The sequence below is a fragment of the Peromyscus leucopus genome, chromosome 3 (genome assembly GCF_004664715.2).
Source record: "Peromyscus leucopus breed LL Stock chromosome 3, UCI_PerLeu_2.1, whole genome shotgun sequence".
Taxonomy (NCBI): domain Eukaryota; kingdom Metazoa; phylum Chordata; class Mammalia; order Rodentia; family Cricetidae; genus Peromyscus; species Peromyscus leucopus.
Window position 1 is genome coordinate 38,988,315 of NC_051065.1, and position 25,328 is coordinate 39,013,642.

The 25,328-nt window shown below is 41.6% G+C and overlaps 1 protein-coding gene across 3 annotated transcripts in view; it reads right to left on the bottom strand.

The window, feature by feature from the left end:
* Reln (reelin) overlaps window positions 1-25,328 on the bottom strand; it is a 457,868-nt gene that overhangs the window by 43,867 nt on the left and 388,673 nt on the right. For all 3 annotated transcript variants that reach the window (XM_028890934.2, XM_037203573.1, XM_028890933.2), the window contains exons 41-46: window positions 23,828-24,057; window positions 18,422-18,642; window positions 16,285-16,432; window positions 13,837-14,095; window positions 12,748-12,997; window positions 8,038-8,206 (exon numbers count right to left, since the gene is read on the bottom strand). In XM_028890934.2, the coding sequence (XP_028746767.1) occupies window positions 8,038-8,206; window positions 12,748-12,997; window positions 13,837-14,095; window positions 16,285-16,432; window positions 18,422-18,642; window positions 23,828-24,057 (1,277 nt within the window). The remainder of the gene's footprint in view (window positions 1-8,037; window positions 8,207-12,747; window positions 12,998-13,836; window positions 14,096-16,284; window positions 16,433-18,421; window positions 18,643-23,827; window positions 24,058-25,328) is intronic.

The following is a 25,328-nucleotide window of genomic DNA, read 5'->3' on the forward strand; positions in this document are numbered from 1 at the left end:
CAATAGTAATAAAGATTTCTGGAAAAAGCAAATAAAAGACACCTTGCAGGGTGGATGGGGAGAGCTGGGTTAGTTGTGTGGAGCAGTAGTTTGGTGACTGTAGGAGGAGAAGAGCTGAGAGGCGGCACAGGCTGCCTAGTAGGGGTGGCTTTCTGATCACCGGCTTTGTTCAGTCACAGGCTGGACAGCCTCTGAACAGAAAGACTGAGTAGAGGATTTAAGAGCCAGACGAATTGCTGGAGGTGACAACCTTTGTACAGACTCTGAACCCCACCTTTTCCAGTCTATATCACTCTCTGGAGTTCTACAGAAAAGGAATCAGTAGGAGGCATGTGAAGACTGTACTAAAACTGGAGCTGGCCAACGGGTCTAAAGATAAGTGAGTGCTCTAATTTTTATTCTGGCACCATGAGTTCTATGTTCATGGTGAGCAAGTAAATGTTTAGACACAACAAGGAGGACAAATTTGACAATTTCTTAGACCCACTTTTGAAGTGCAAGGGTTTTATATTGTTAGGCATAGCGATATCTAGTCATCACATACTCATGGGCAGAGGTGCCTGCATCATCATTATTATTTTGCAGGAAGGAGTCCTTTCACTAAAGGAAAGAAGTGCAGTAACAGTTCAGAATGAGAATACTGGAGGTGAATTCAACCTCTAAGCCTTTCTAATAAAACAACTTATTCCCAGCCCTGCCTAGCCTCACTGTGAGAGGGGCCAAATCACTTAGGTCTACATGCTGACACTTTCCCATCTGTAAAGCTAAGAGAATGCTGCTTCCTGAATCACAAGGGTGTTGTGAAAATTAATTAGTTCATGTTTACCAAGACCTACGAGTGCTTTGGCACATCCCTTGGCAGGTGTCATTGCTTATCCTGAAGGTCCCTTAGAATGATGGCCGCTACCAGATGCTGCTTCTTGGAGTTGGAGGAAAAATGGCCCCATAGCAAATTTCTTATTTTCACATACCCTTGAAATCTCTCCTTTTGGTTATTTTTTAAATTTATACCACTCTCTCCCCATCAACACATTAAAAGTGCTTCAAAAAATGTAGGTTAGTAACTGTTCACCGCTATACAGTTCCTATGTTACTGAAGACAACAGTTTCTATGTGTGGTCATTCCGTGCGTCTCCCCATGATGTGGCCACACCAAATTTAATGGGTGTCAGGACATATCTCATACTCTTCACTTCTGTAGGATGACTCCGTTCACCCAGGAAGACTTCCTGTCTTCATCACGGTGAGGAGAACTGATCTGAACGAAGCTGTGGCTGGTCATTTCAGTCTCCTCATACTGATGCTATCTTTACTCTCAAAGAGACACACAAGGAACTCAGGCTAGCCCTCACTCTGCTCATGGAGATGGCGAGACCCAGTGACCTCAGTCACACACCAATTCACTAACAAAGCAGTGCAATGAGACAAGGATCGCTTGACTTATAATAAGTATTATTATATAGCATTTATCCAGCCTCTAGGACTATTTTGAATTTCTATCAGGTAATCTTTTAAAACTTTATCACAACTCATAAAAAATAGGTTAGCAAAAGGAGACTTTGTATGAACCACTCCACTAGGCTTTTCTTTTCTCTTGAGAGGAAACAAATAGTGAACTTTGTTGTATCTAGGTTCATCCACTGCCTGTGTGACATGGAAAAAAGCAAATGAACTCGCTCTGTCCAGCCCTGTCTACAAAAAGAGGAAGAGAGCTAGAAGCTAAGGAGGCTTAGGAGATATTTCAACCAAGTATCCTGAGTTGTATACTGACTTGCAAAAACTTCATGACATACTTTGTGAGATAAGGAAATCTGAGAAATGAGTATTGAAGTTCTAAACAAGAAATTGCCATCTTTAGCTGTGGTCTAAAATGTTCTTCTCTTCCAGTAATGTGCACTGAAATATCTGTAGTCGAAATGCTACAATGTCTAGAATTTACTTCAAAATAGCAGGGCATTAGGAGTCGGTGGGGCTACTCAATGTGGGTAGTACATTCAAACTAGTAAGTACATGGGGGTCTAGTACATGATTCTCTTTAGCTTTGTACATTTGCCTTTTAAATAAATAAAATGTAAGCCAACAGGAAATTTTTTATTTTGGAATTAGAAATAAAAAGGAATGGTTCTTATCTTTTAGCAAAATAATTTTTAAAATCATTTGGGCTAAAAAATCACAGAAAGCAATAACAAAAACTATAATATTCTGAATAAACCCACTGAGAGCCTCAATATTAGTCCAAAAACTGGACTAATCACCAAATACAAGAGATTTTCTATAGTTTAAACATATCTTTTCTGTGGGGATGGTTTATATTTAGCTGGGAAAGCAATCTTGACGATTCACATATATGTATGGCACCGGTCAAATATCAAATTCTCCAATTAAAAACTTGGCAATAAGTTGGCACTGCATATGGCTCAAAGGCAGCTGTGTCTCTGTTATAGAATAAATGGACATAGGTTTAACCTATTAACAGGAATGCCATTATAGCAATGTATTGCATATGAGGGATTCAGTGGTACTACGGCCTACGTAAAAATCACTGTTTTGTGAACCCCAAACCCCAACAAACAGTTCATAGAAGCATAGCAACAATGCTCATAAATGCTCATCAAATGATAGGAGAGGATGGCATTCAAGACTGGTAAAGTATTTCTCCGGCTAGTTTTAACATTTTGAATGCTGTTCAGTTATATGAATGCTTGCAAATGAAGCCTCTCAAAACACACCGTTGTCCTGGAATAACAACAGACAGAAATAAGGGGTATCCAGGCAGCTGCAAGGCATCTCTTTAACAAAACAAACTCACGACTCTCTTGGATATTTGAAGAACACAGTAAATGTTACTTACTGGTTGGGTCTGTTTTCTTTACTTGGAGTTGTATGTGGGGATGTCCTAGAAAAGCAGCCTTCCCTTCTACAGCTGTTTCACTTCCATCCTCGTCACCACCACCCCTGCCCCTCCACACACTTGCTTTTCTTGCACTTCTCGCTTTTCCTTTTAACTTCCTACAGATTTTTAGTCGCTTCCCCTCTGTCCCTGAGGCACCCGGCTTCCAAAGCGTTCAGTTAATCTTTAAGGAGGATGGTGCCAGCTGGGTCATTGATTGGGGACACTAGGAGTGGGTCACTTTCAACTTGACTTAAAATAGCCAAGTCTCACCTGAACCTACTGTGGCCACTCCCTTTTGCCCTTTCTCAGTGGATTTGAGTTACCTGCCCTTCCAGTGACTCACCTGGTTCTCAGCTGACATCTCAAGAACCCATGCCACCTGAACTACCTGCTATTTCTAAGTCTGGTTAGTAATGAAGAGGAAGGCAGATTCAGATCAGGGGTAGGAAACTGATTTTTGACATCATCCCATCTTTCTTCCAGTCTTTCTCAATAACTCATAGCATCATTCTACTCAATTTTCCTAGCACCATAACTATACATACAGTAGTTAAATCCACTCCTGGGCCAAACTATTTTCAGTAGCTCTAAAACTATTCTTTCGAAGACACTAAAAATTGAAAAAAAAAAAAAAAACCCTAAAATTTTTGGACCCCTTTTTCTTCTTTTCTGTGGCCAAGTCCCTGATCTTCTCCTGCATGGCAATCACATCTCGAGTGGCTTGCGGATGGCACGTGGCTCTGACTCACGCATTTTCTTGCTTCCTTTGTGAGCCATGCCCACTCATCTGTTCTCTGTGGAGAGCAGATGCAGTTACATCACCATCACTAGATTTCCAACTTCCAAGGTGGGAGTCTTCTCTTCACACGCAATGGAGAAGTGAGTGAGTGTGCTTTGGATCATTTCTTTGAAATCTCCTGTACTAAGGGCCTCATTCCTGTCTCTCAACTGCAGCCTGGATTTGTCTTCACAGCACGTTTGCCACTTCTTTGAGTCTGCTTTGCAAATTTTTCTTAGACGAATGCTCCAAGCTCAGAACACCCCATAATTCATTTTCCAAGTCTTTAATATATATTCAAGCATATACATAACATATTATATATTATATTATAGCAGTATGTGTGTACATTCACGTAGGTACGTGTGTGTGTGCATGTGTGTGTGAGAGAGTGTGTGTGTATATGGGTGTATGTGTGAAGGCCACAGAACAACTTTGTGCCATTCCTTAGGAGTTCTCAAGCTTGTTTTTGAGACAGGGTCTCTCCTCAGCCTGGAGCTTGCTAAGCAGGCTAGGGTGACTCTCCAATGAATCCAGAAGTCCAAATCTGCTTGTCTCACTCTGGTGCTGAGATTCCAATTCTGTGCCACCGTGTCTGGCTTCTTTTCCTCAGTTCTGAGACTCAAACTCAGGTCCTCATGACTGCACAGCAGGAAACTTTGCCAGCTGAATTATCTCCACAGCCCCATTTTCCTGAGTCTTATTCTCTTGCCTTGCTTCAACACTTTCTGTAAGTAAACCCAACTCCACTAGTCACCACCCCCATGTTTTTCCTGCTTAAACAGTAACTCTTAAGGCTCAGGCCCAAGCGTCCCTGTCTTTTTCACCTGGATCCCTGGGTTTAGAATGCTCTCCTCTTACTCACTGAATTCTTCAAAGCCAGGGTCCATCTCTACACAAAACCCTCTCTAACTCTCACTTTCAACACAATCTCCTAGTTTTCAACATCTGTGGTATTTTAGACTGTTCCAGCAAAACTTTAAGTTACAGATAGCACAAATCATTTTCAGTTCTTCCAACAGGTTACATCCTCTGTAGGAAGAGAGGTTAAGAAAGTGTTGTACTGCTGTGGGATGGTCTGTATGTCAAATTACTCTGATTGGTCAATAAATAAAACACTGATTGGCCAGTGGCTAGGCAGGAAGTATAGGTGGGACTAACAGAGAGGAGAAAAGAAAGAACAGGAAGGTGGAAGGAGTCACTGCCAGCCGCCGCCAGGACAAGCAGCATGTGAAGATGCTGGTAAGCCACGAGTCACATGGCAAGGTATAGATTTATGGAAATGGATTAATTTAAGCTATAAGAAGCCTGCCACGGCCATACAGTTTGTAAGCAATGTAAGTCTCTGTGTTTACTTGGTTGGGTCTGAGCAGCTGGGGGACTGGCAGGTGACAAAGATTTGTCCTGACTATGGGCAAGGCAGGAAAACTCCAGCTACATTGTACCATTACTCTGGTAATGCTTTTTCATTCATCTTGATTTTACGGATGGTTTACCACTAACTTTACCACTGCATATGGCAAAGAGTGAAGGCAAGAATGATGCCATGTTCTTTCTTGGGTTTTAACACAGCAATGGCCGCAGCAGAGCATGATCCTGCAGCAGAGCATGATATAGCTTGTATTTAGTCTCAGTATTCCTTGTCAGGAAGAAGCACCTGCACCCATTTGACACTGTCTGTCCAAGAGCAGGAGTATCTTCAACGCTGCCCCTTCCCTCATTGTACAGTGTCCTCTTCATCATCAGGCTCACCCCTGTGCCATCTGCACTCCTCTCTAAAGTGTCCCCAGAACACTTACCCATCCCACCACTCTCAGTCTGCCCTCCCAGGCTCTCACCTCCCTAATAGGTTCTTCAGTTAAAATAAGCTTCTCTGAATGCAAATCTCACCATGCCTCCTTATTCCTGCACACTTTAATGGATGAAGCGTTCCTATAAGAAAGCCCCATATTTAATACACCCTGCTCTTCATTGTTTGATACCATCTCACATCTCACTTTCCTCCCTTCTCTCTGCCTGAACACGCACATACCAACTTCCAGCTACGCCAGGGCATTCTACTTGCCTGGAGCATTCTTGCCCTTTCTCCTTACCCAGTTCACCTTCAGATCTTATTTAAGTTATCCCTTTCTCAAGAAAGTATTCCCTGTGTTCCTGACCAATCCTATTTCCCTGTGACAGTCAGTCTTACAACACTATCTTCCAGTATTCCATCATATCACAACTGGATTCTATAGTTAGTTCTGAGTTCGGGTTATCTCTGGTAAATGCCTCTCTGTCTTCTACTGAACTGAAAACTCTTTGAGGTATGTACTTAAAAACATTTAAAAAAAATATGACTGAATGGATGAACAGTTGCTATCGGTGACCACTGGCTATTTCAGCATGTTTGATGACAATTTGTGGGCGATCATTTTCCATTCATTCCCATTACCAGCAATCCTTAGATCCTCCTGATAGCCATACATAAGATAGTAGAAAAGTCCTGTGGTCATGGTCAGTGCTAACCCTTACTTAGCACGTGGCTGTAAGCTGTCAATACCATCTTGTTTATAGCAAAGAGCTACAAACTCAGGCTTGGCAGATCGCATAGACACTTCACTACATTCCCAGACTTTTAGGCAGTCAGTTACTTTAACTTCTTGGCTATCTGTGTGCCTGCCTGCTTGCTTACCTACCTAGCTATCAGCCTATCTGTGCTGGAGATCAAACCAAGGGCCCCAGGTATGGTAAACACAGGTGTTCTACCACCAATTCAGTTTAATTTAAAACAAGGAAAAGTACATTTAAAAAGTCACAGGGCTGAGAGTGGAGGCGGGAGAGAGATTTGCATGTGTTTGGGGCAGTACTCTGAGACGTTCATGTTTCTTTGGCATATGGCAAAGCATGCAAAGAAGTAGGTCTAGCTTGGGCTTCATCTACACACATTCTTCCCGAATTACTCAGAGGGTGTGTTGTCACCTTTAAGACCATTGTACACCAATGAGCCCTGAGGGTAATATAGGAAACAAACTGTGTATTTTCAATATGGTAACAGGGGGAAATAGATGATTATCTGATTTTTCATGTATCATTTGAAAGGGTCAAAATTCTTGTGAGTACGTGCAAGAGACAATTAAAAGACAGATTAAAATATGAGGAATAATTACTTTTCTTCAGTAGACATCTCAAGGGTATAATGACTAGCTGAAGTAAATCTTATAATGTCACTTATTTGCAAAATGCTGCCAAGTAGCTGGGTAATAATTCATAGAATTCATAAAGACTTAAAAGACAGATGCCTTAATGGAGTTTTTTCCTGTTACTTATTAAGACCACCTTAATAATTCATGTACAGCAATACCTTTAACGAGCAACAAAACCTCACGTATCCCATTTAAGCTTGGCAGTAGTCTCTCAGTTACTACAGTCCCCTGCCTCTCAGCCAGCAATTGGAAAGCAGCCGTAGGCTGTTAGAGGCAGAACCACTCCTTTTATGATAATCCCAGGAAAAGGTACGTCCAGGATGAATGGTCGCATTTTATGGTCGTTTGCCAGGAGGATTTATTCATTCTTCATTTGCAGGGGGGTGACAGGACAATAATGAGCTGAACTATAACTCTCATTCCACGCTGTGCTGGTTGCTTTCTTCCTCTGTCAACGGCAGGCAGCAGGTGACCAGTTTTCCCAAGAGGGACCAGGAGTGCCAATCACGATTGTAAAGCTTTCCTACGCTTAGCACCCACCTTAGATGGTGAAGGAATCATAGAGCACTATTCCCTTGGGAAAAGTCAACCCTCCACTTACTCACACCAGAGTATAAGTGCACACATAATTCAGATTACTTACTAGCATTTACCAGGCACTTTTCTCAAACCAAGTAATTTCCCACTGGTGCTTTTCATAGAAGACATTTCTGCAGGTGATAAATTCCAAAGTAATAACCAAAATAAAATTTGAAAAGCAGAGGCTAATGGTAGGACACATTTATTTGCTATTTCCATTTATATGAAATCAGTAACCACTGTATTGACAGTGGTTTAAATGGCAGATTCCATTTAAATCTATTTTGCATCCAATCATCTTATTTTAAATGGCTGGTTCTTGGCATCTCTAAATTAAGTTGGAGAAGCTGTTACGTTGCGGTTGCTTTTTTGTATAAGCCATTATTCAAAACAATTATTAGCATTAAGTGTCAGGAAAAGCCTGGATTTAGGGAAAACAACAACTTCACCATAAAAACTGACTTCCACTTTTCTTAAGTTAGCCTTAATTTATATTCAAATAAGTAACAAATTCTCATGCATCTCATTTAAACTTTGTCTGGCTAAAACCTGACCTACCCAAGCCGATCACTTTGGAGTGATGCCTGCAGAAGCAGCAATACCTGGTATAGGGAGGGAGGGGCAGAGTGATTCTGGTCCACTTGTTGAAAGTGTCTGACACCAGGATCCGCTGTAGGTGATAGCGGCCGCACTCAACATTGGTGGGCAGGCAGTCCCTCATCAACGGGCGCCACGACAGCCCAAGGTCCACCGAGTACTCCAGTTCGACAGCTGAAACAGGAAGTAGTGTTCTCAATGTAAGCACGCCTGCACGCCAACCACGAGAACCTACTGTGAGTACGATATGTTTTAAATGTGATGAAATAGTTTGATCTTCCCCTGTGTTCATGTTTCTGACTTTGGAAACGATTGCCAGTTTGGTTTTCTCTCTCTACATTATTGCGCCCCCCCCCCTTTTTTTTTTGAGACAGGGTCTCTCACACAGTCCTGGAACTCATTATGTAGACCAGGCTGGCCTCAAACTCACAGAGATCTGAATGCTGGGATTAAAGATGTGGGCCACAATGCCTGGCCATTATTGCTAATTTTAATAAATAATATTGAACTACACTCCTTTTAAGGAGAAGTGAAATAAAGTTACTTTTCCTGAATTACTCATTGTAACGAGAACCTTTTAGAAACACTACAACAAAGTCATTGCTTCATATACTGCTATGAGTATATGAGCAGTAGTGTATTTTATAATATACACGATGAACTTTAGTCCTGTTCACTCAATACCCTGTCTCACCCCCCCTACTCCCACTGAAACCCTTCAACAAGTCCCCTCAATTTCATGTCCTTCTTTTGTCAATGATGTATTTAATAATTTAAATCCTTTTTAAATGTGTAAAAAATTTGAGCAGTCTTTTCAAATTTTAAACACAGAATTATTTTTTATTTGTGTGTTTGGGTGGCTACCCATAGAGGCCCATAGAGGGCATTCCATCCTCTTTTGAGGTACAGGCAGTTGTGAGCCACCCAGTGTGGGTGTTGGGAAACAAACCCCAGTCCTCTGTAAGAACAGCAAGTTCTCTTAACCACTAAGCCATCTCTCTAGCTCCAGTCTTTTAAATTTTGACCACCCTACAAAAATTCTGGCCAGTTATGTCAGTTTTGCTCTCGTTATGAATGACACTTCTTAGAAATCAAACAATCTCTTTTCTTATATCTTTCACTCTACTATACAAAGGAACACACTGGGGAGTCAGAAGCATGAAGAGATATCTGAAAGTCAAGGGACTTGTGTTAACGCAAGCCGCCAGACTGGGGTCTACAGAAAGGTATTTTCCTTCTTTTCCTTTTCTTCCTCTAAACATTCTTCACTCTCTCTCCATCTTCTCTGCTCTGCCTCTGGCTACCGGATGCTTTTGTAAGCTGCCTCCTTTCCCACTTCCCTGCTGAATTGCTTTCTCTAAGGTTAACGGTTTCCAGACTTGGCTGCACACTGAAACTCTCTGGGAACCTTGAGAAACTCTTGGTGCTTGCATTTCATGGCCAGAGTCTCCTCCCCAAGTCTTCTGGACCCTGAAGCACCCCAGGTGATTCTGTGTGGCCAGCATGAACCCATATGCTTCTGTAAGCTTTCTAAGTATGGACAATGGCTTGGCCTTCATCATGTGTGTCCTCCTTATGTCTCAGACATTATTGACTGCTCTCTGATTCTTTCATCTGAGATCACTATTCCAGCCCTCCTTATCTTGTTTTCACTCTGACTCATCTGCGTACAAGGCAAGCTTTGTGCATTCTTCCAGACATCTTTCTGGCCTCCTATTCCACACATACGTACTAAGGATGCAACTATACCTACCAGTTTCATGTCTCAAAACTGATTTTACTCATTCAGCCAGTGCTTGCTGATTCTGGCACTGCCCTAGACACTGAATACATTGTAAAGAACAATCTAGACAGGTTCTCATTACAGATCCAAGAAATCCTGTCACCAGAACCAAGAAAACCACACCATTTCCTCCCATAAACAAACAAATGTTATTAATCACTAAATTTCATCAGGGATAATACTTTGACACTAGTTCTCTGGGTTTAAAGTTTAGACATCATTTCCAAAAGTTGACTCCTCTCTCTTGTGTTCCCTGTGTTGAGCCTATTCGCTCATCCTGGAAGCTGCTGCTCTTTGGTTGTTTTCATTGTCTCATATTGCCTCCTTCCTTTCTACTTCTCTTCATACCACACTGCACTCATCACTGTCCTCCCCCACACCCCCATCGGAGATCACTGCTATACAATATTTACTAGGATTCCTTTCTATTTACTTCACAGAGCTAATCTCCCCTAAAACACATCACAATCCCTGTGATGATTAGCTTTCATTGCCAACCTGATGAGCTAGAATCACCTGGTAAAAAAGTCTCAATGAGAAACTGTCCGCAATAGGTTGGCTTGTGGGGATTGTCTTAAAATGGTTGATAGAGGAAGGGCCAGACAACTGTGGACAGTACCACTCCCTAGGCAGGACAACTGTGGACAGTACCACTCCCTAGACAGGACAACTGTGGACAGTACCACTCCCTAGACAGGACAACTGTGGACAGTACCACTCCCTAGACAGGACAACTGTGAGCAGTGCCACTCCCTAGGCAGGACAACTGTGGACAGTACCACTCCCTAGGCAGGACAACTGTGAGCAGTACCACTCCCTAGACAGGACAACTGTGAGCAGTACCACTCCCTAGACAGGACAACTGTGGACAGTACCACTCCCTAGGCAGGACAACTGTGGACAGTACCACTCCCTAGACAGGACAACTGTGAGCAGTGCCACTCCCTAGACAGGACAACTGTGGACAGTACCACTCCCTGGGCAGGACAACTGTGAGCAGTACCACTCCCTAGACAGGACAACTGTGGACAGTACCACTCCCTAGACAGGACAACTGTGGACAGTACCACTCCCTAGACAGGACAACTGTGGACAGTACCACTCCCTGGGCAGGGTCTTGAACTATACAGAAGTGGTGAAACAGCCCTGATCAAGCAAACATCAAATGAGCACATATGCGTTCGTTTCTCTATGCTCTGGACTTGTTGTGACATGGCTATTTGATGTTCCTGTCTTGTCTTCCCCACAATGATGGGCTGTAACCTGGGACTGTGAGATGAAATGAACTCCTTTCTCCCCTCAGCTGACTTTTGTTGGGGTGTGCCATTGCAGCAGCAGAGCCGAAATGAGGATGATGCCTCTGTACTTGTCTTCTGTCTTTGGCTGTGTCAAGCACAAGTTTCTGTACCTGCTCTCTAAGGTCCTCCAGAATTTGTGGCTACCTCCACTTCGTCACTTTGTCCCCTCATTTCCTTCCTCACCGCACCTCTCCCAGGAGGCCGTGTGCACCCGTGGTGGCGGCACACTCGACTGGCCGGTGCGGGCCAGATCCGGTCCTGGTGCTGCCTTAGCTCCCTCTGCTGTCTTTATTGGCTCCTTCAGTTACTGGAGGGTAGGGACTCTGGAATATCAGCTATACTTCTGCTTGTAGGGCCAGTATGCTTCGTTCTCCCACAGCTTTCCTGTGGGCCAGGAGCTTTCTTTACTGCTTCTCTACATAAGCTGACATTTAGCTGACCTAGTTTGAGATGGCTTCTCTATCTACCATTAAAACCCAGGCCAGCTGAAGATCCAGTGGAAGGGACAACCATTCATCATGTCCCCTCCCCTGAGTTCGCACTGTATCTTATCAGTTTCATTCCATAGAGCACCCCCTTCAGTCATCTACTGGGTTCTAAGGCATCTGTCCACACAGAATGCACCCACTGGATGCAGAGTATGCACCTTTTGCTTGTCCATCTTTGGTTTCACAAGTTCCACCCCCCACTAGTGTTAACTATGTTTGAAGAACAAAGAGTACTTCTGGGATTCTTCCTAAGTTCAAAATCATGAGAATGTGGAAATCTGGTTACACAGAAACTTGAAAGAAACCAAGCTCCTCAAATTTCCACTCCCTCGGATCTAAGAAAGAACAAGGGCTCACATCATCTTAGAAGCATCCTGTAAGGTGGCATGGGTCTGCGGTTCCTCAGTAAGCCCAGGGCTCTGTCAATTCAGGTGAAGGGTCCAAACCATGCATTGATGGCAGTTTGTAGTCTCCCGAGTGCTCAGATGAAAGGCAAGTGCTACCATGTACAGTTTACACAGTGCTGGGGAGTGAACTCGGGGCTTCATGGGTGCTGGGCAAGCAGTCTTCCAACTAAGCTACAGCCCCAGGTAGAAAGTAAGTTTCTAAAACACAATCTATACACAGTGTTTTAAAAATACTCTATTTACAACATCATGTTGTCCAAAAAAAATAAAAGTTTCAAGAATACCCCAAGAACTTAAAATGTTCTATGATCATTTGTGTTCTTAACACTATCACTTGGGTACTTAATTGTGTGTATATATTCATATACGTGTGTGTGTGTGTGTGTGTGTGTGTGTGTGTGTGTGAGCGTGTGTAAGCTGGAGGTTGACACTGTTCTCCAACTTACTTTTTGAGATGGGGATTAATCACTGAGCCTGGAGTTCACTGATTAATCAAACTGGCTGGCCAGTGAGCTCCTGTGACCTGCCTGTCTTTGCCTTCCTCCCCAGTGTAGAATTACAGGAATATGCAACCACGCTTGGCCCTTTATGTGGGTGCTGGGAAGCTGACCTCAGATCCCCATGTTTGCTCAGTAAGCACTTTCCTGAGATATCTTCTTAACCCCGTGACAGAGGTTCTGAATAGCACCCACAGTCACAGGTACTCAGGCTTCCGTCCCTCTGGATGTGGAATACTTACCATAGCAAGAGTCTGTGACTGAGCAGGAGGCAGCAAAATCTAGCTGTAGGAATGAGTCCTCGTTCACAGCAATGTCTGTGGTGACCACATAGCGGGTGCTGGCCTTTTCAATGAAGACCAGGGCGTCGCCTGTGGAGCCGCACACAGGCATCTTGGTGCCTCCTGGATGAAGCAGCCACTTTCTGCTGTCCAGAGTTGAGAAATCATCTTCTAAGACTGTATTACCAGAGATATTTCCTCCAATAAGAATCTGAAATGCATTTTTAAAACACCCCAGATTTTGGTTTTAATGTACAGCAGAGTTCAGTTGATTTGTTTGTTTGTTTGTTTTGATTTGTCAGCTGCCTGGGCACTGGTGCTGTATGACTAGCACAGTGTCAGGGCCTTTCAGAATGCTCTTGTTTCTGTGGTCTGCTTGCCCATCTGGCAAGGAGCTGCAGAAAACAAATCAAAGGACTGACAAAACCATTCACAGCCATTCGTAGGCCAAATTGTGCCTTTGGAAAGCACATGTCCCCAAGCTGGGAGAGCCAAGCTTGGCTTGCCTGTGGTTATTTTCCATGTAAAACTTCTATTTAAGGACACTCGTGCCCGGAGGCATTTCAGTTGCAATTCCTTGCATGAGCGCTACTGTTTGTGAACAGGTTCTCTGAATTCTGTTTGATATGCTGTATTATGTATGAAGATCCTTTACAGCAGTCCAGAAAGATGTTGGGGGAGGTTTATTTATTTATTTCTATCAAAGGCCGGAGGAGAGGATTTGAGCACAACTGCATGCGGCACCAATGCTAATTTGCATGCTTCCCTTTTCAGAGAATTATAACCTTGTATCACGCTTGATAAAGTCCCCTTACCCATATGGCAGCGTCCTCTCTGAGCATGACCTAGGCCTTCTGTTGTGCCATTTATTTTTATAGGCATAGGCAATTGGGGGATAGAGAATGAAAGGAAAGCTAAACACCATATCTAATCTAGCTATGTGCCCTTGGGCAAGTCATTCAACTGTCTGGGCTTCAACCAGCATGAAGTTGGACTAACACGCTTTCTAAGGTCATAAAAGTTAAAGTAGATAATTCTGAAGAGACTGACCTGGTCAATCACCCAGGGGCTATAGAAGTGTCCATTTTCAGATGGCTGCCACCAGCGGAGGCGTGTAGAACCAGAACGGGCTTTCAGGGGCATTTCCAGGGCAATGTACCTGCCCACATTGCTGGAGTTGCTGAAAAGGAACTCTTGAAGAAGACTCCAGGAGAGGCCACCATTGAGGGAATACTGCAGAAGCACTGGCTGGCTCCTGGGGTCGGGAACACCTTTACCACATCCCAGTCTCACGAAGAACTGCACAAATCTGACACCAGAAGACTTTACTGTAGACTTGGACTTCAAAGAGAAATCTGCATCACTAACAAAAGGCAAGCACCCAGAGCAGTAGAGAGCAATGGATGGCTTTAATAAACATGATGACTTAATGAGTGTCCAAAGCAATGACTTTGAAGTTTAATTTTTCCTTTCTAATGTGAATGGAAGTTAATTAAATGTGAAGTGTGAAAAATGGCAACTCTGGCTCATATTTGTATCTTGAATCTCTTTTCCAAGGAGCCCGAGGAAAGTGAGTTGAGTGTCATTGCATCCCTTGGCTACTTTATAAGATGTTGGGAGAGATCCAAAGGCTGTTCAAGTCTGAGGGTGTATTGTTGTCTAGTGAAGACAACTGGATTTCAGTCATCAGTATTTGAAACTAGAATAATATACAGAATACAGATACCATGTTACTAGCAAAGTCACCCATTCTCACGTTTACTGGTAGCTTTGCAGATATTCTGTCACTGGTTTATTACATTTAAATTCAGCAGTGGTAGCTCCTCTTTCAAGAGACTGGGCCACTTTTGGAAGATCTGTGTTAAGCCTGGGCCTCTTTTCTGTCTTTTGTGCCAAGGGAAAGGGAAGCGTGAGTATGGGTTGTTGGTGGCGGTGGGCTGTGCCAGACTCTGACTGTTGCTGGGTCTGGGTATGGATGATACTGGCCACTGAGAACCGTGGCAGGCAGCCAGTGGCAGCTTTCCTAGCTGGCAAGGAGGTGGACAGAGTGGCAGCAAGCAGCTGGGGTGCCAATGAAAACTGGTTCACATGTTATCTTTGGCAGGCAAGCTGCTGGTGCCTGGTCTGGCCACTATCCTAACTGGTAAAGCAGAATAAATTTCATGTCAAATTCAACACATATACTCCATAATAGAACAGGACTGATAGTAAACACTATCAGTATCATACACAGAACCATTCATTCCTCACAATTCTCTCAACTTCTATTTATTTATGTCATGGCTCTGAAAATACTGAGATCTTACACTGAACATTTTAAGGTCAATATATGCAAATCCCACACAGCATGCAACTGGATGAGCTATATAATGCAGCTTTTAACATTTGATTAATGAAAACATGCATTACTAGTGCCTAGTGATGTTTGCACGAATCAGAACAGTATTTACTGAGGAAAAACGAGGTATATTATCTACTTGTATTAGAAAGATGTTTATATTAATTTAGTGATAGAAACACCAAATTACTACTTAGAAATTATATCAGAATTACTTATTTAGAAAAACTTAACTTCTAAATTAGAGGACTTGGATGCTATTGAAGAATCTGACATAAAGAATATCAAATTAAACTATGTGCATTAGAATTGGATAGAATACAATTTTGTTTTTAGTAACTATAAAATTATTTTAGATGGAATTGTATTTTCTGTGAATTATATTATTTATAATCAATAATTGAGAGTCAGGAGAAAGAGGGGATGTTAGGACTGATATTTAAAGTACCATGAAGTGTTTTAAAAATAAACACGATTTCCTTGCTCTTTTAAAAATAGGTCAGGGTTGCATTTTACACACGTTCATCTGTATCTTATATTTTGCTGTTGAGGTTTTGGCTCATCAAATGATCAAGGGATATACATTGTGACGGGGCATAATCCTCTGAGCCGGTTAAAATGTGTTTCCCTGAGTGACTAGGCTCAGTTTAGAAAATGACTTCTTACAGTGCTAGTGAGGCATTGGGCTTATGCATACTAAGACTGCACTTCAAATATGCTCAACTAAATTTGCTAATGGAGATAAAATTAATCATGAATAACTTGAGGATGTATCGCATTTCAACTGAGCTTCTTATTAAGATGATATAATAAATGTACATATTTTCTCCAGGGTTCAGGAGCTGGTGAAAAAAGTAGTCAGTAGAAGATGGATAAAGAAGATGCAATATTATTTTCTTGAAGTTAAAGTAAATTAAAAATTGTCATTTTCTAGCCTCAAGATTATACAGTTACAGATACTATGGTTTTTGTTGTTTTTTTTTTTAAGCTGTGTTTTACATCTGATGTAGGTACTGAACAAATGTCTGTTTTGAACTAGAAATTATGTGAACTCTGGAGACTTTGAGCAGAGAGAAGTCTAACATCAGCATGGCAAGCATTGTCCTGGAGAGCTCCCTGCTTCTGCTTGGATTGTGTCCACAACTGTACGATACAGTTACCTAGCATGTGATAAATCCAGGTCCCGAGTCACCAGCATGCGCAAGCCATCTTCGTTGAAAAAGAGGTTGTTCCCACTGGAAAGTATCCCACACTTCCGGGAAGGCTTCCCACCACTCATTAATAAGAATCTATCGGATTCCAGTTGACCTGAGAAAGTGGAAAATGTGCTTTACCTGTGACCATAAGTGTAGTTGCATTATATTTTCAAAGAAACATGACCAATGTGTTGTGTAGTTTTAAAATGCAAAGCCATAAACATTGAATTTTGGGATAAAAGGACTCTTTTTTTTTTTTTTTTGGAGGGATAAAAGGACTCTTTATAATATGAACTTCTTCAAAGTTTTTGGCCTTGACTAATATACAGGTTCACATGTCAGAGGAGGGTCTTTTCCTAAGTATCTGTGGTTTACCTAGGTAAGCTTCTCCAAGAGAAGGAGAACTGGTTAGTCAGGAACTGAATGAGGCCAGGAGAGGGCCTGGGCGGGGCGGTGCACACCCACCCACAATGTCCTCACAGTGCCCTTCTAAAGTGAGGGCAGCGTCAGGGAGGAATAACACAGTAGCTTTAGAAGATGGATTGTTTTAATCAAAGAAATTTAAATATAATTTAATAGTTGCTGTTAAATATCTTTCAAAGCCAGTTCTCAAATCTACTGAGATATGCACCTTAGTTTGTTTTTTGGTAAAATACACAAAACATGTTTACCGTATTAACAATTTAAAAGTGAATAATCCAATGGCATGTAGTATATTCTTGATGTAAAACTTTCACAGTGACGACTTTAAGGTTTTCATCCCCCAAGAAGAAGCCTGTGTTCATCAGTCAGTCACTTCCTTCTCTCCTGCATCCCTGGCACTGGCTAGTCTACCTCTAAGGACTGGCTTACTTGGGATGGTTCACATAAACAGTGTAAACAATGGATTTTTTTTTGTCTTTTTAAAAATTTATTGTATTATTTCTAAGGTTCATCTAGATTGTAGCACATATCAATAGTTCAAATGTTTTATGGCAGTGTAATGTCTCATATGTTTGTACCTAAATCTAGTTTTAAAATATATTATAAAACCATGAATTATTAAAAGTCTTATAGAAATTGGAAGAAAACAGTCTTTTGGTCTAACTACATTATTCAACCACCATATGAAGATGTTTAATCCAACTTTTGATAACAGTGCATCTACAATTTAGATGCTCCCCCAATCATTAGTTTATAATATACATTTTCTCTGTTGTAACATTACCATCACATGTAGTGATGTCAAATTCTGTGTACAAAATGAAGGTGTGGAAAAGGAGGAGAGGCTGCCTGAAGAGCTGATGGAACTCTATTTCTGAAAAAATTGTTTCTCATATCCAAGCTTATCCTTTAGAAGAGTTTCCTCAATTGCCATTTGTCAGAAATTAGATGTAGTGTAGAAAGTGGTCCAAATATGGTAGTTGTGACAGGGTGCACAGGACCTGAATGTGCCTGCAAACCGAGTTCCAGAATGAAGAAGGGAGCTGGGCACGAACGCCCACCCCAGCCAAGGGGCTCCTGGCAGTTGTCAACTGTTGAGAAAGGGAGAAGCAGGTTTCTCTAAGAGTGTAGCCCCTGGTAAGGCCTCTCCCCGGGGGAAAGCCCCACATCCAAGAATGTTTGGGCAGTAGAAACTTGGAAACAAGAAGGACTCAAAGCTGGCTGGGAAGGGATATAGAAAGAGCTGGAGGAGGGAGGGTGAATATGATCAAAATACACTGTACAAAACTCTCCAAGAGCTAATAAATTACATTTTAAAAGTTAAATATAATTAATTAAAGAAATTTGTTTGATTTTTCTTATAGATTCTCATATGTATAACTTATTCCATCATTAGTCTCAGGATATTAATGATCCAACCTATACACTGAAAATAAAATAAACTTTATAAAAAGTGGTGAAAATAACCTTTAATTTATCAATTAAAGTCTTATTCACCCTCACTAACCACTGTTTGAAAGTATAACCCTATAACATTTAAAAAAGAAATGGACTTTTGTGTATTTGCAGTCATAACAATAACTGTTAGAATATCCACGAGTGGATAATTCACCGTCACAGATTGTGCTTACATGTAAATTCTTCCAAAAATGACACAGAATTTATGAGAGAAGCTTACCTTCAAAATCATCTTTGAGAAAATCAGGATTTTTGGTGCTTATTTTACAGGTGGGGCCAGAGTAGCCCGGGTCACAGATGCACCTGGTTCCGTTGATGCAGCTCCCATGCCCGCTGCACATGTCTTCACACTGGGGACCAATGTAGACATTATCGATGGCCCACGTGACTGGCTGCGAGCCAGCAGGGTAAAAGCCCTGGTACCAGCGGAAACGCACAGAGCTGGAAAACAAGGTACAAAGGTCTCAAAGTTATTCAACAGAACAATACATCTTTAGCACATTTGGTCCATAAACAATGGTAAATTACTACATATGTATTAACTCAAGAGGAAGAAAACATGATTAAAGAAAACAAAAGAAAATGAGATTCGCCATTTCAGGAAAATACCATTCTTCTTTTGACAGTAGGGTCACTGTTTCTCTAGAATCTTCTGAATTTCACCAGTTAGTGAACAAAGGACCCGCTCTTCCTACCCTTCCAACTCTTGGTGAAGACTTCTCTCTACTGTCAACACTTTGCATAACTAATCTCCTAAAAACCTGATGTAAAACCCCTGAAACATAAAATCAACCACGAGCCACTTAAAATGTAGAATTCTGTGACATTTCCACACCAACAATGTTGTCTACCTTTATCTAGTTCCAAGGCATTCCAGCACTGAGAAGAAACGCCAGCAGCCCTTCCCAATGTACTCTTCCCTAGCAACTTCAGGCCCCTTTCTGTCTCTGTGGATTTACCCATTCTGAGTATGCCACAGCAATGAAACCATGCAACATATGGTTTGTGTTCAGCTATATTCATTCAGCATTAATGTTTTTAAGGTCCATTCACTTCTAGCAAGTACCAGACTTGCCTTCCTGTTAATGCTCCATCCCGGGGATTTACGGGGCTTTACCAGCTTTCCTTATTCCTTGGTTTGATTGTTGCAACCTTTTGGCTATTGAGGACAGGGCTGCTGTGAACATATGGAGTAGGGTATTTGTTTAAGTACCTATTTTCAGTTCTGGGCAGGATGGTAGTGGAATTGCTGGGTCTTAGGGTACATGGTCAGGCTTTTCCACAATTGTGATGGCATTTCCATTATTACAGTACTCCAGCTGGAATTACTTAAAACACACCCGTTTCCTTGATTGGCAGCGAGCTCGCAGGAGCTGATCCTTTATTACACCCTTTCATGGCGCTCAGTGTAGTGTTTCTGAGACAGTAGTTGCTCAGCAAATTTTAAGAGAAAAATGTAAGAAAATCAGATTTGTTTTTGGTTTGCTGGTTGTTATGCCCCCTTTCTCTGTTTTTGTTTTAAATAATAAAAAAAAAATAAGCAAATATGCCTGGTTTTCTCAGCACCTGAAAGATGCAGACAGAAGGACTCCCATGAGTTTGAGGCCAGCCTGGATATACAGAGAGTTCTAGGCCAGCATTGATCCTGTTTTTAAAAAATACAAAAACTCCCAAACTAACTTAACCAACCAATCAACCAATCACTGCCCTGCCCCTACTCCCCCAAATCATCACCATCACCAAAATTAGCAAGTGAATTATTTCATCATGTTACTGATGATAATTATGTCACTGGAAATAATCTATATATTTGACTGGAAGTCCAGAAATAGCGTATTTTTAAAAACATGTATAAAACTCAGTTCAAAGAAGATGGGATTGTTTTAGAGAGAATAGGCATTAAATAGGTCATGGGCATTTATTTTTGTGCCCCATAAATTTATCCATCTTCTAGTTATCACACTAGTTTTTAATTTGAGGAACAAATTGGAAGTGAACACAGGGTTGGGAATGGGTGAGGAAAAGGAAGTTTATTAGCTTTTGCAGTGTAGCAGAGAATGAGGCAGAGGGAGTCAAGTTCTCATCTGTTTTATCAAGAACCCGAAACTGCCCCTGAAATGCCAGTGCATAATTAAACCACATTCTCCTAAGCTTGTCAGTTTAGTCTTGGCAAAAGCACTCCTTACCTTTTGAACTCTCAGACTGCTGAGCTGAGGGAAATGGTTGGAGTTTTCCTTTAATGAAAGCCTACATGGATTTTTTTAAACTTATTTATTCAAATGTCCTGAATACAGATGAACCACCTTGGTTGGGCATTTATTAGTGTTCACCCACCTTGGCACAGAAACTGCAAACGCTATGACAAATGAGCTAAAGAGCCTGGTTTTGCTGTGGTTCCCTTCGGCTGAAATCTTATTCTGAAAAATTCTCACCGCCATCCTCCTTGTAAATGTCAGCCTGCTCTCAAGCCGGCACCTGTTCAAAGTCTGTTTTTTAAAATATACACTTAGAATTTCGAGCACATCGCACTGTCTCCATCAGTAGGGACTTGGGTTGACTCATTATGAAACTGCATAAAGCAGAAACAGTGAGGACATTTTCAAGACAAAGAGACTCTAGAGTGGAAGGACACGGCGGTGCTGTGAAGAGAATTAGGTGGAATTCAGCACTTACATTCTGGATGTCAACAGTATGCAGGGGCTGTTGATTTGAGAGGAGGGGCGTGGACGGACTTGGAGGGAGGGGACATAGGAGGGGCTGGAGGGAGGAGAAGGAAGGGGCAAGTGATACAAATATATTTTAATTAAAATGTAAAAATTTGTAAACATGACACTGAAAACAAAGCAGTATATATTTGTGTATGTGTGTGACCACGTGTGTATCAGTGTCCATTAAGTCACAGAAAATGGTAATTTTCACACACATACACACAGATACACACACGTGCACACACACATGCACACACACTTTGCAGCTAGTATTTGTGGTATTATTATGTCCCATGTTGAATACAACCAAGGAATGGTTCACTGAGTTAGAGAAAATGTCACGTTTGCCCTCTAGCAATTCATGCTTGTGTGGGTTTTAAGAACAGGACTAATTCTTTTCTTGAGACAAGGATGAGGCAGTCTTATGAAGACAAATTCTTCCCTCCACAGACAGATATGGTTAAAAATAGTTTGGGTTGAGACAAATTCTGAGTATGGGCATGACTCCTAACCAGTTTAATTCCTTTTTGTAGAAATAAAATGACATGAATATATAAACACACCAGTCTCAATTTTTTTGTATTATGAAGGTCTTTTTTAAAAAATGGATTTCCTCCAGTGGGTGAAATAGAGTTGTCTGTATTTCCCTTGCTCACATTTCCAAGATAGGTTGCTATGCTTTACATGTGAGCCTGGCCCAGAGGATGCCACCTCAGTGAGGTATGGCCCTACAGCTTGGGCTTCTTGATGTGGGCAGCTCTGCTCTGCCTTCCATCCACAGGCTTACTTCAAATACTTCAGGTAAGATTATTTGCATGTGGAAACTTGCTGAATGTCTTAAGTGGCACACCACAATCATGGCCACAACCTATCCTTGGGTCCTTTCTTAACTAGGAAGTCAGAGAAGAGCAGAAGTCCACCGAAGAAGAGGCTGGGCACTTCTCAGCATCCACATGATGGAGGTGAGGGACCACTTTGGTCAAAAGTGTCTGTTTCACTCTGCTTCAATGGCTATAACAATATAACATGAATCCGGCAGCTTATTAATGATGACATTTATTTTTTAAATCACTACAGAAGCTGAAGTCCAAGGCCAAGGAGCTAGCTAAGGGCCTGCTAAGGACTTGCTTTACAGCCCACACTTGGTGCCCTCTAGCTGAGTTGTGTCTTGACATGGTACAAGAGGCAAAGGGGTTTTCTGGGACCTCCCTTTTGAGAGCTGTAATTCCATTTATGGCCTAATGACCTCCCCTAGGCCACACTTCCTAATAATATGACCTTAAGGGCTGGGATTTCACCATGTGAATTTCGGGGTGACACCACACTCAGACCTTAAGAGAGCCCACATGGTTGATCCCCAGGCCTTTCTATGCCCAGTCTGTCCAGGAGTGCTCTCTGAACTTCTGGTCTAAGTGAGTGTTCTGATGTTCTTTTTAGGAAATTTGGAATCAAGAGTTCCAGGGAACAAGAACCATGATCTACTTGATGTTGATGGCAAGATAATAAAAACAAGCATCACAAAATCTCTGGTGTCTTTTCAATAAATTCTTCCATGTTCTAAGAGAAAAATTACTGATTTCAGACAGATCTTTCTTTCTTTTTTGCTGAGACACTGTCCCCGTCTGTCTCTTCTATGAGCAGCTCCGATAATCAGTGGAGCTCAGCACCAAGCTGGGTAATGGTCTAAATGTCTGTGAGCTCCAAAGATTCTCTTTGCCCCCTCTGACTTTCACCCCAGAGTCTAGAGGTCATTCTGTTTAGTGATGCTTGCATGTGAAGATAACACTGGGTGTTTTATAAGTACACTGCTTTCATGCTGTAACAAGTGACATAGTCAACAACAGAAAGTATTTAAGCTCTAAATTATGAAAACCGCTTTAGTGAAGTAATGAGGGGCAGGTGGATTATGCTCCAAGATGACGCTAACTTTTGAAAATGTACTTTAACTCTTTTGGAAGAGTACTAAGTATTAGTTTTGCTTATAGACAGAAGAGGTCTAATTATGCCTAGTTGCACACAAGGATTAAACATCTCTTTCCATCTCAAAAGTATGATAGTAGTACTTTCTTCTTTTTGACATACACTGAAAGAATGAGTATTATTCTAAAACAGGCATTCCCAACCTGTGGGTCATGCCCCCTTTGGTGTAAAGGGTGGAACGACCCTTTCACAGGGGTGGCCTAAGACCGTGGGAAAACCACAGATATTTACACTATAACTCATAACTCACAGAAATGTCAATGTTAAGAAGTAGCAACGAAATAGTTTTATGGTTGGGGGTCACCACAACATGAGGAACTATATTAAAGGGTCACAGCATTAGGAGGGTTGAGACCCACTGTTCTAAAAGACAAGAAATACATTTATAGGCTGGCTGCTTTGTTGACGTCCTCTCTCTGAGAGTCGAAGTCCTTTATCTCCAAAAGCTTTTCAACAGAAGAGACTGTATAATGCTACAAGAATGCTGAGAGAGGTTGAAAAAGTAAAAATGCCCAAGGAGAAAAGTCCTGACGCCTTTTAGGAGACACCAGGGATTGGCTGTGGGCTTCCATACATGCCCATAGGGATGTGTATGAATGTACTGAATTTTTACTGTATTGATAGTGTGAGGTGAGAGCCCGTGGGGAGAGGGCCAAGATAATGAGAAAAATGTATTATCTTGCTTCCTTTTGATTTGTTAAGGATGCCTGGGAAATGGATCTCAAGCTATGCAATCCACAGCACGCTTTTCAGTCTATCCTCAAACTATGCATGAGTAGTTACCCTATCTCTTTTCCTGCTCAAATGTCTATTGATTTGTTTCAAGTGAGAGCTGAAAAGAAATACACAGCGGAACTTTCTTCCTGATGGCGGCAGGTGAATGATAACTAGAAATGTCAAACGGAAAAGAAACGTGGCACCAAGCGTCAGACCCTCACCCGCAAAGGTGCAGCTTCCCGAAGTGCACGACCTCCCTCCTCCAGCCCTGGGTGGTCCCTGCGTAGTAGGTGCTGCTAGGGTGGTGCTCCGTGGAGCACAAGGAGCTGACATGGCTGCTGCTGTGGTAGCAGAGGGGCAGCAGCAGGTGCCAGGTGGCTCCGAAGTCCCTTGAAAACTCCAGTCTGACTGGATCAGCAGATGAGCTATCCGTGGAGCATCCAACATTGATCTTGGGAGGGAAGAAAAAGGGACACAGATTACCTCAGAGCAACAAGCCCTGACAGCGGCCATCTTTCCTGGAGCCCCTTTAACCCCTGGGAAGTGTCTTACCGAAATATGTAACTCTGGAAGATCTATTCTGAACAAGTAATATTATATATTATCTTCAAATTACATTTTCTTCATAAGGAGCCTACAAAGGTCTCATAAAAACCATTTTCTCTCATGTTATAAGAAATAGAAAATGGACAAGGAAAAGGCTGAGCTAACTCCAAATTTTACCATTGGCTCATTTTTTTAAAATCACCATCAAGTCAAGAAAATAATAATGAAAAGAGTATTTCTTTCTGAACTATTAGCTTCCTTATCAGTTTACTAAGCAGTAACCTTCTATTTTCTTTCTTATGACACCTTATAAATAATTCCAAAAGTTTTGAACTTCAACACACATTCAATACAAAAACAAAATAGAATACAAGCATTGCTATTTTTTGTTGACACCAGTAAAGATTTTCAAAAATTGTAAATATTCAAGATGGACATCGTTTTGAGATAGTGTATGTGGTGAAATGACAATTGCAGTTAAGAAAATCAATCTACTCACTTCTGTAGTTACTTTGTGCATGTATTCTTGTACACACATATGCCTGGTGTGTGGTAAGGGAACCTAAAATCTGCTTTGTAATTTCCAGTATGTAGCATAGTATCTTAAACTCTATCCCGACATGTTAAATCTGCTTTGTAATTTCCAGTAGGTAACACAGTACCTAAAAGTCTAACCCACATGTTGGACTTTGGTACTACATTCTTCTTCAAATCTAATGGCAAACTTGTAACCTTTGACCTTTTCTTTTCCTTCCTTCCTGATAATCCCCTTTCTGCTAAATGCATGTGACTCTTTCTGGGCCAGATCTCATCTTTCCAGTGTAGATGAACATGTTCTTATCATCATGCCATTATAATAACTGATTATTAATATGTGAGTGGGCGTGGAGGGGAAGAACACACAGAAGGAGGGTGTGACTGTCCCTTTATCTTCTGACGAACAAACAACTGAGGCTTGTTGAACTTTGGACAAAAGTGCTACTTTTTCTTAGCATTTAACCCATAGATACCAGAGTAATGCCACTCACCACCAAGAACACAACAAACCTTTTATTCTGTTGATTTTACTCAAGTGTTTTAATGTGAAAATGTTTTAATTATGGATTTACTTTCTTGACAAATATAAGGAATGCATGAAATGTCAACTACACATAAGTATATTTAATACTGTAAAAA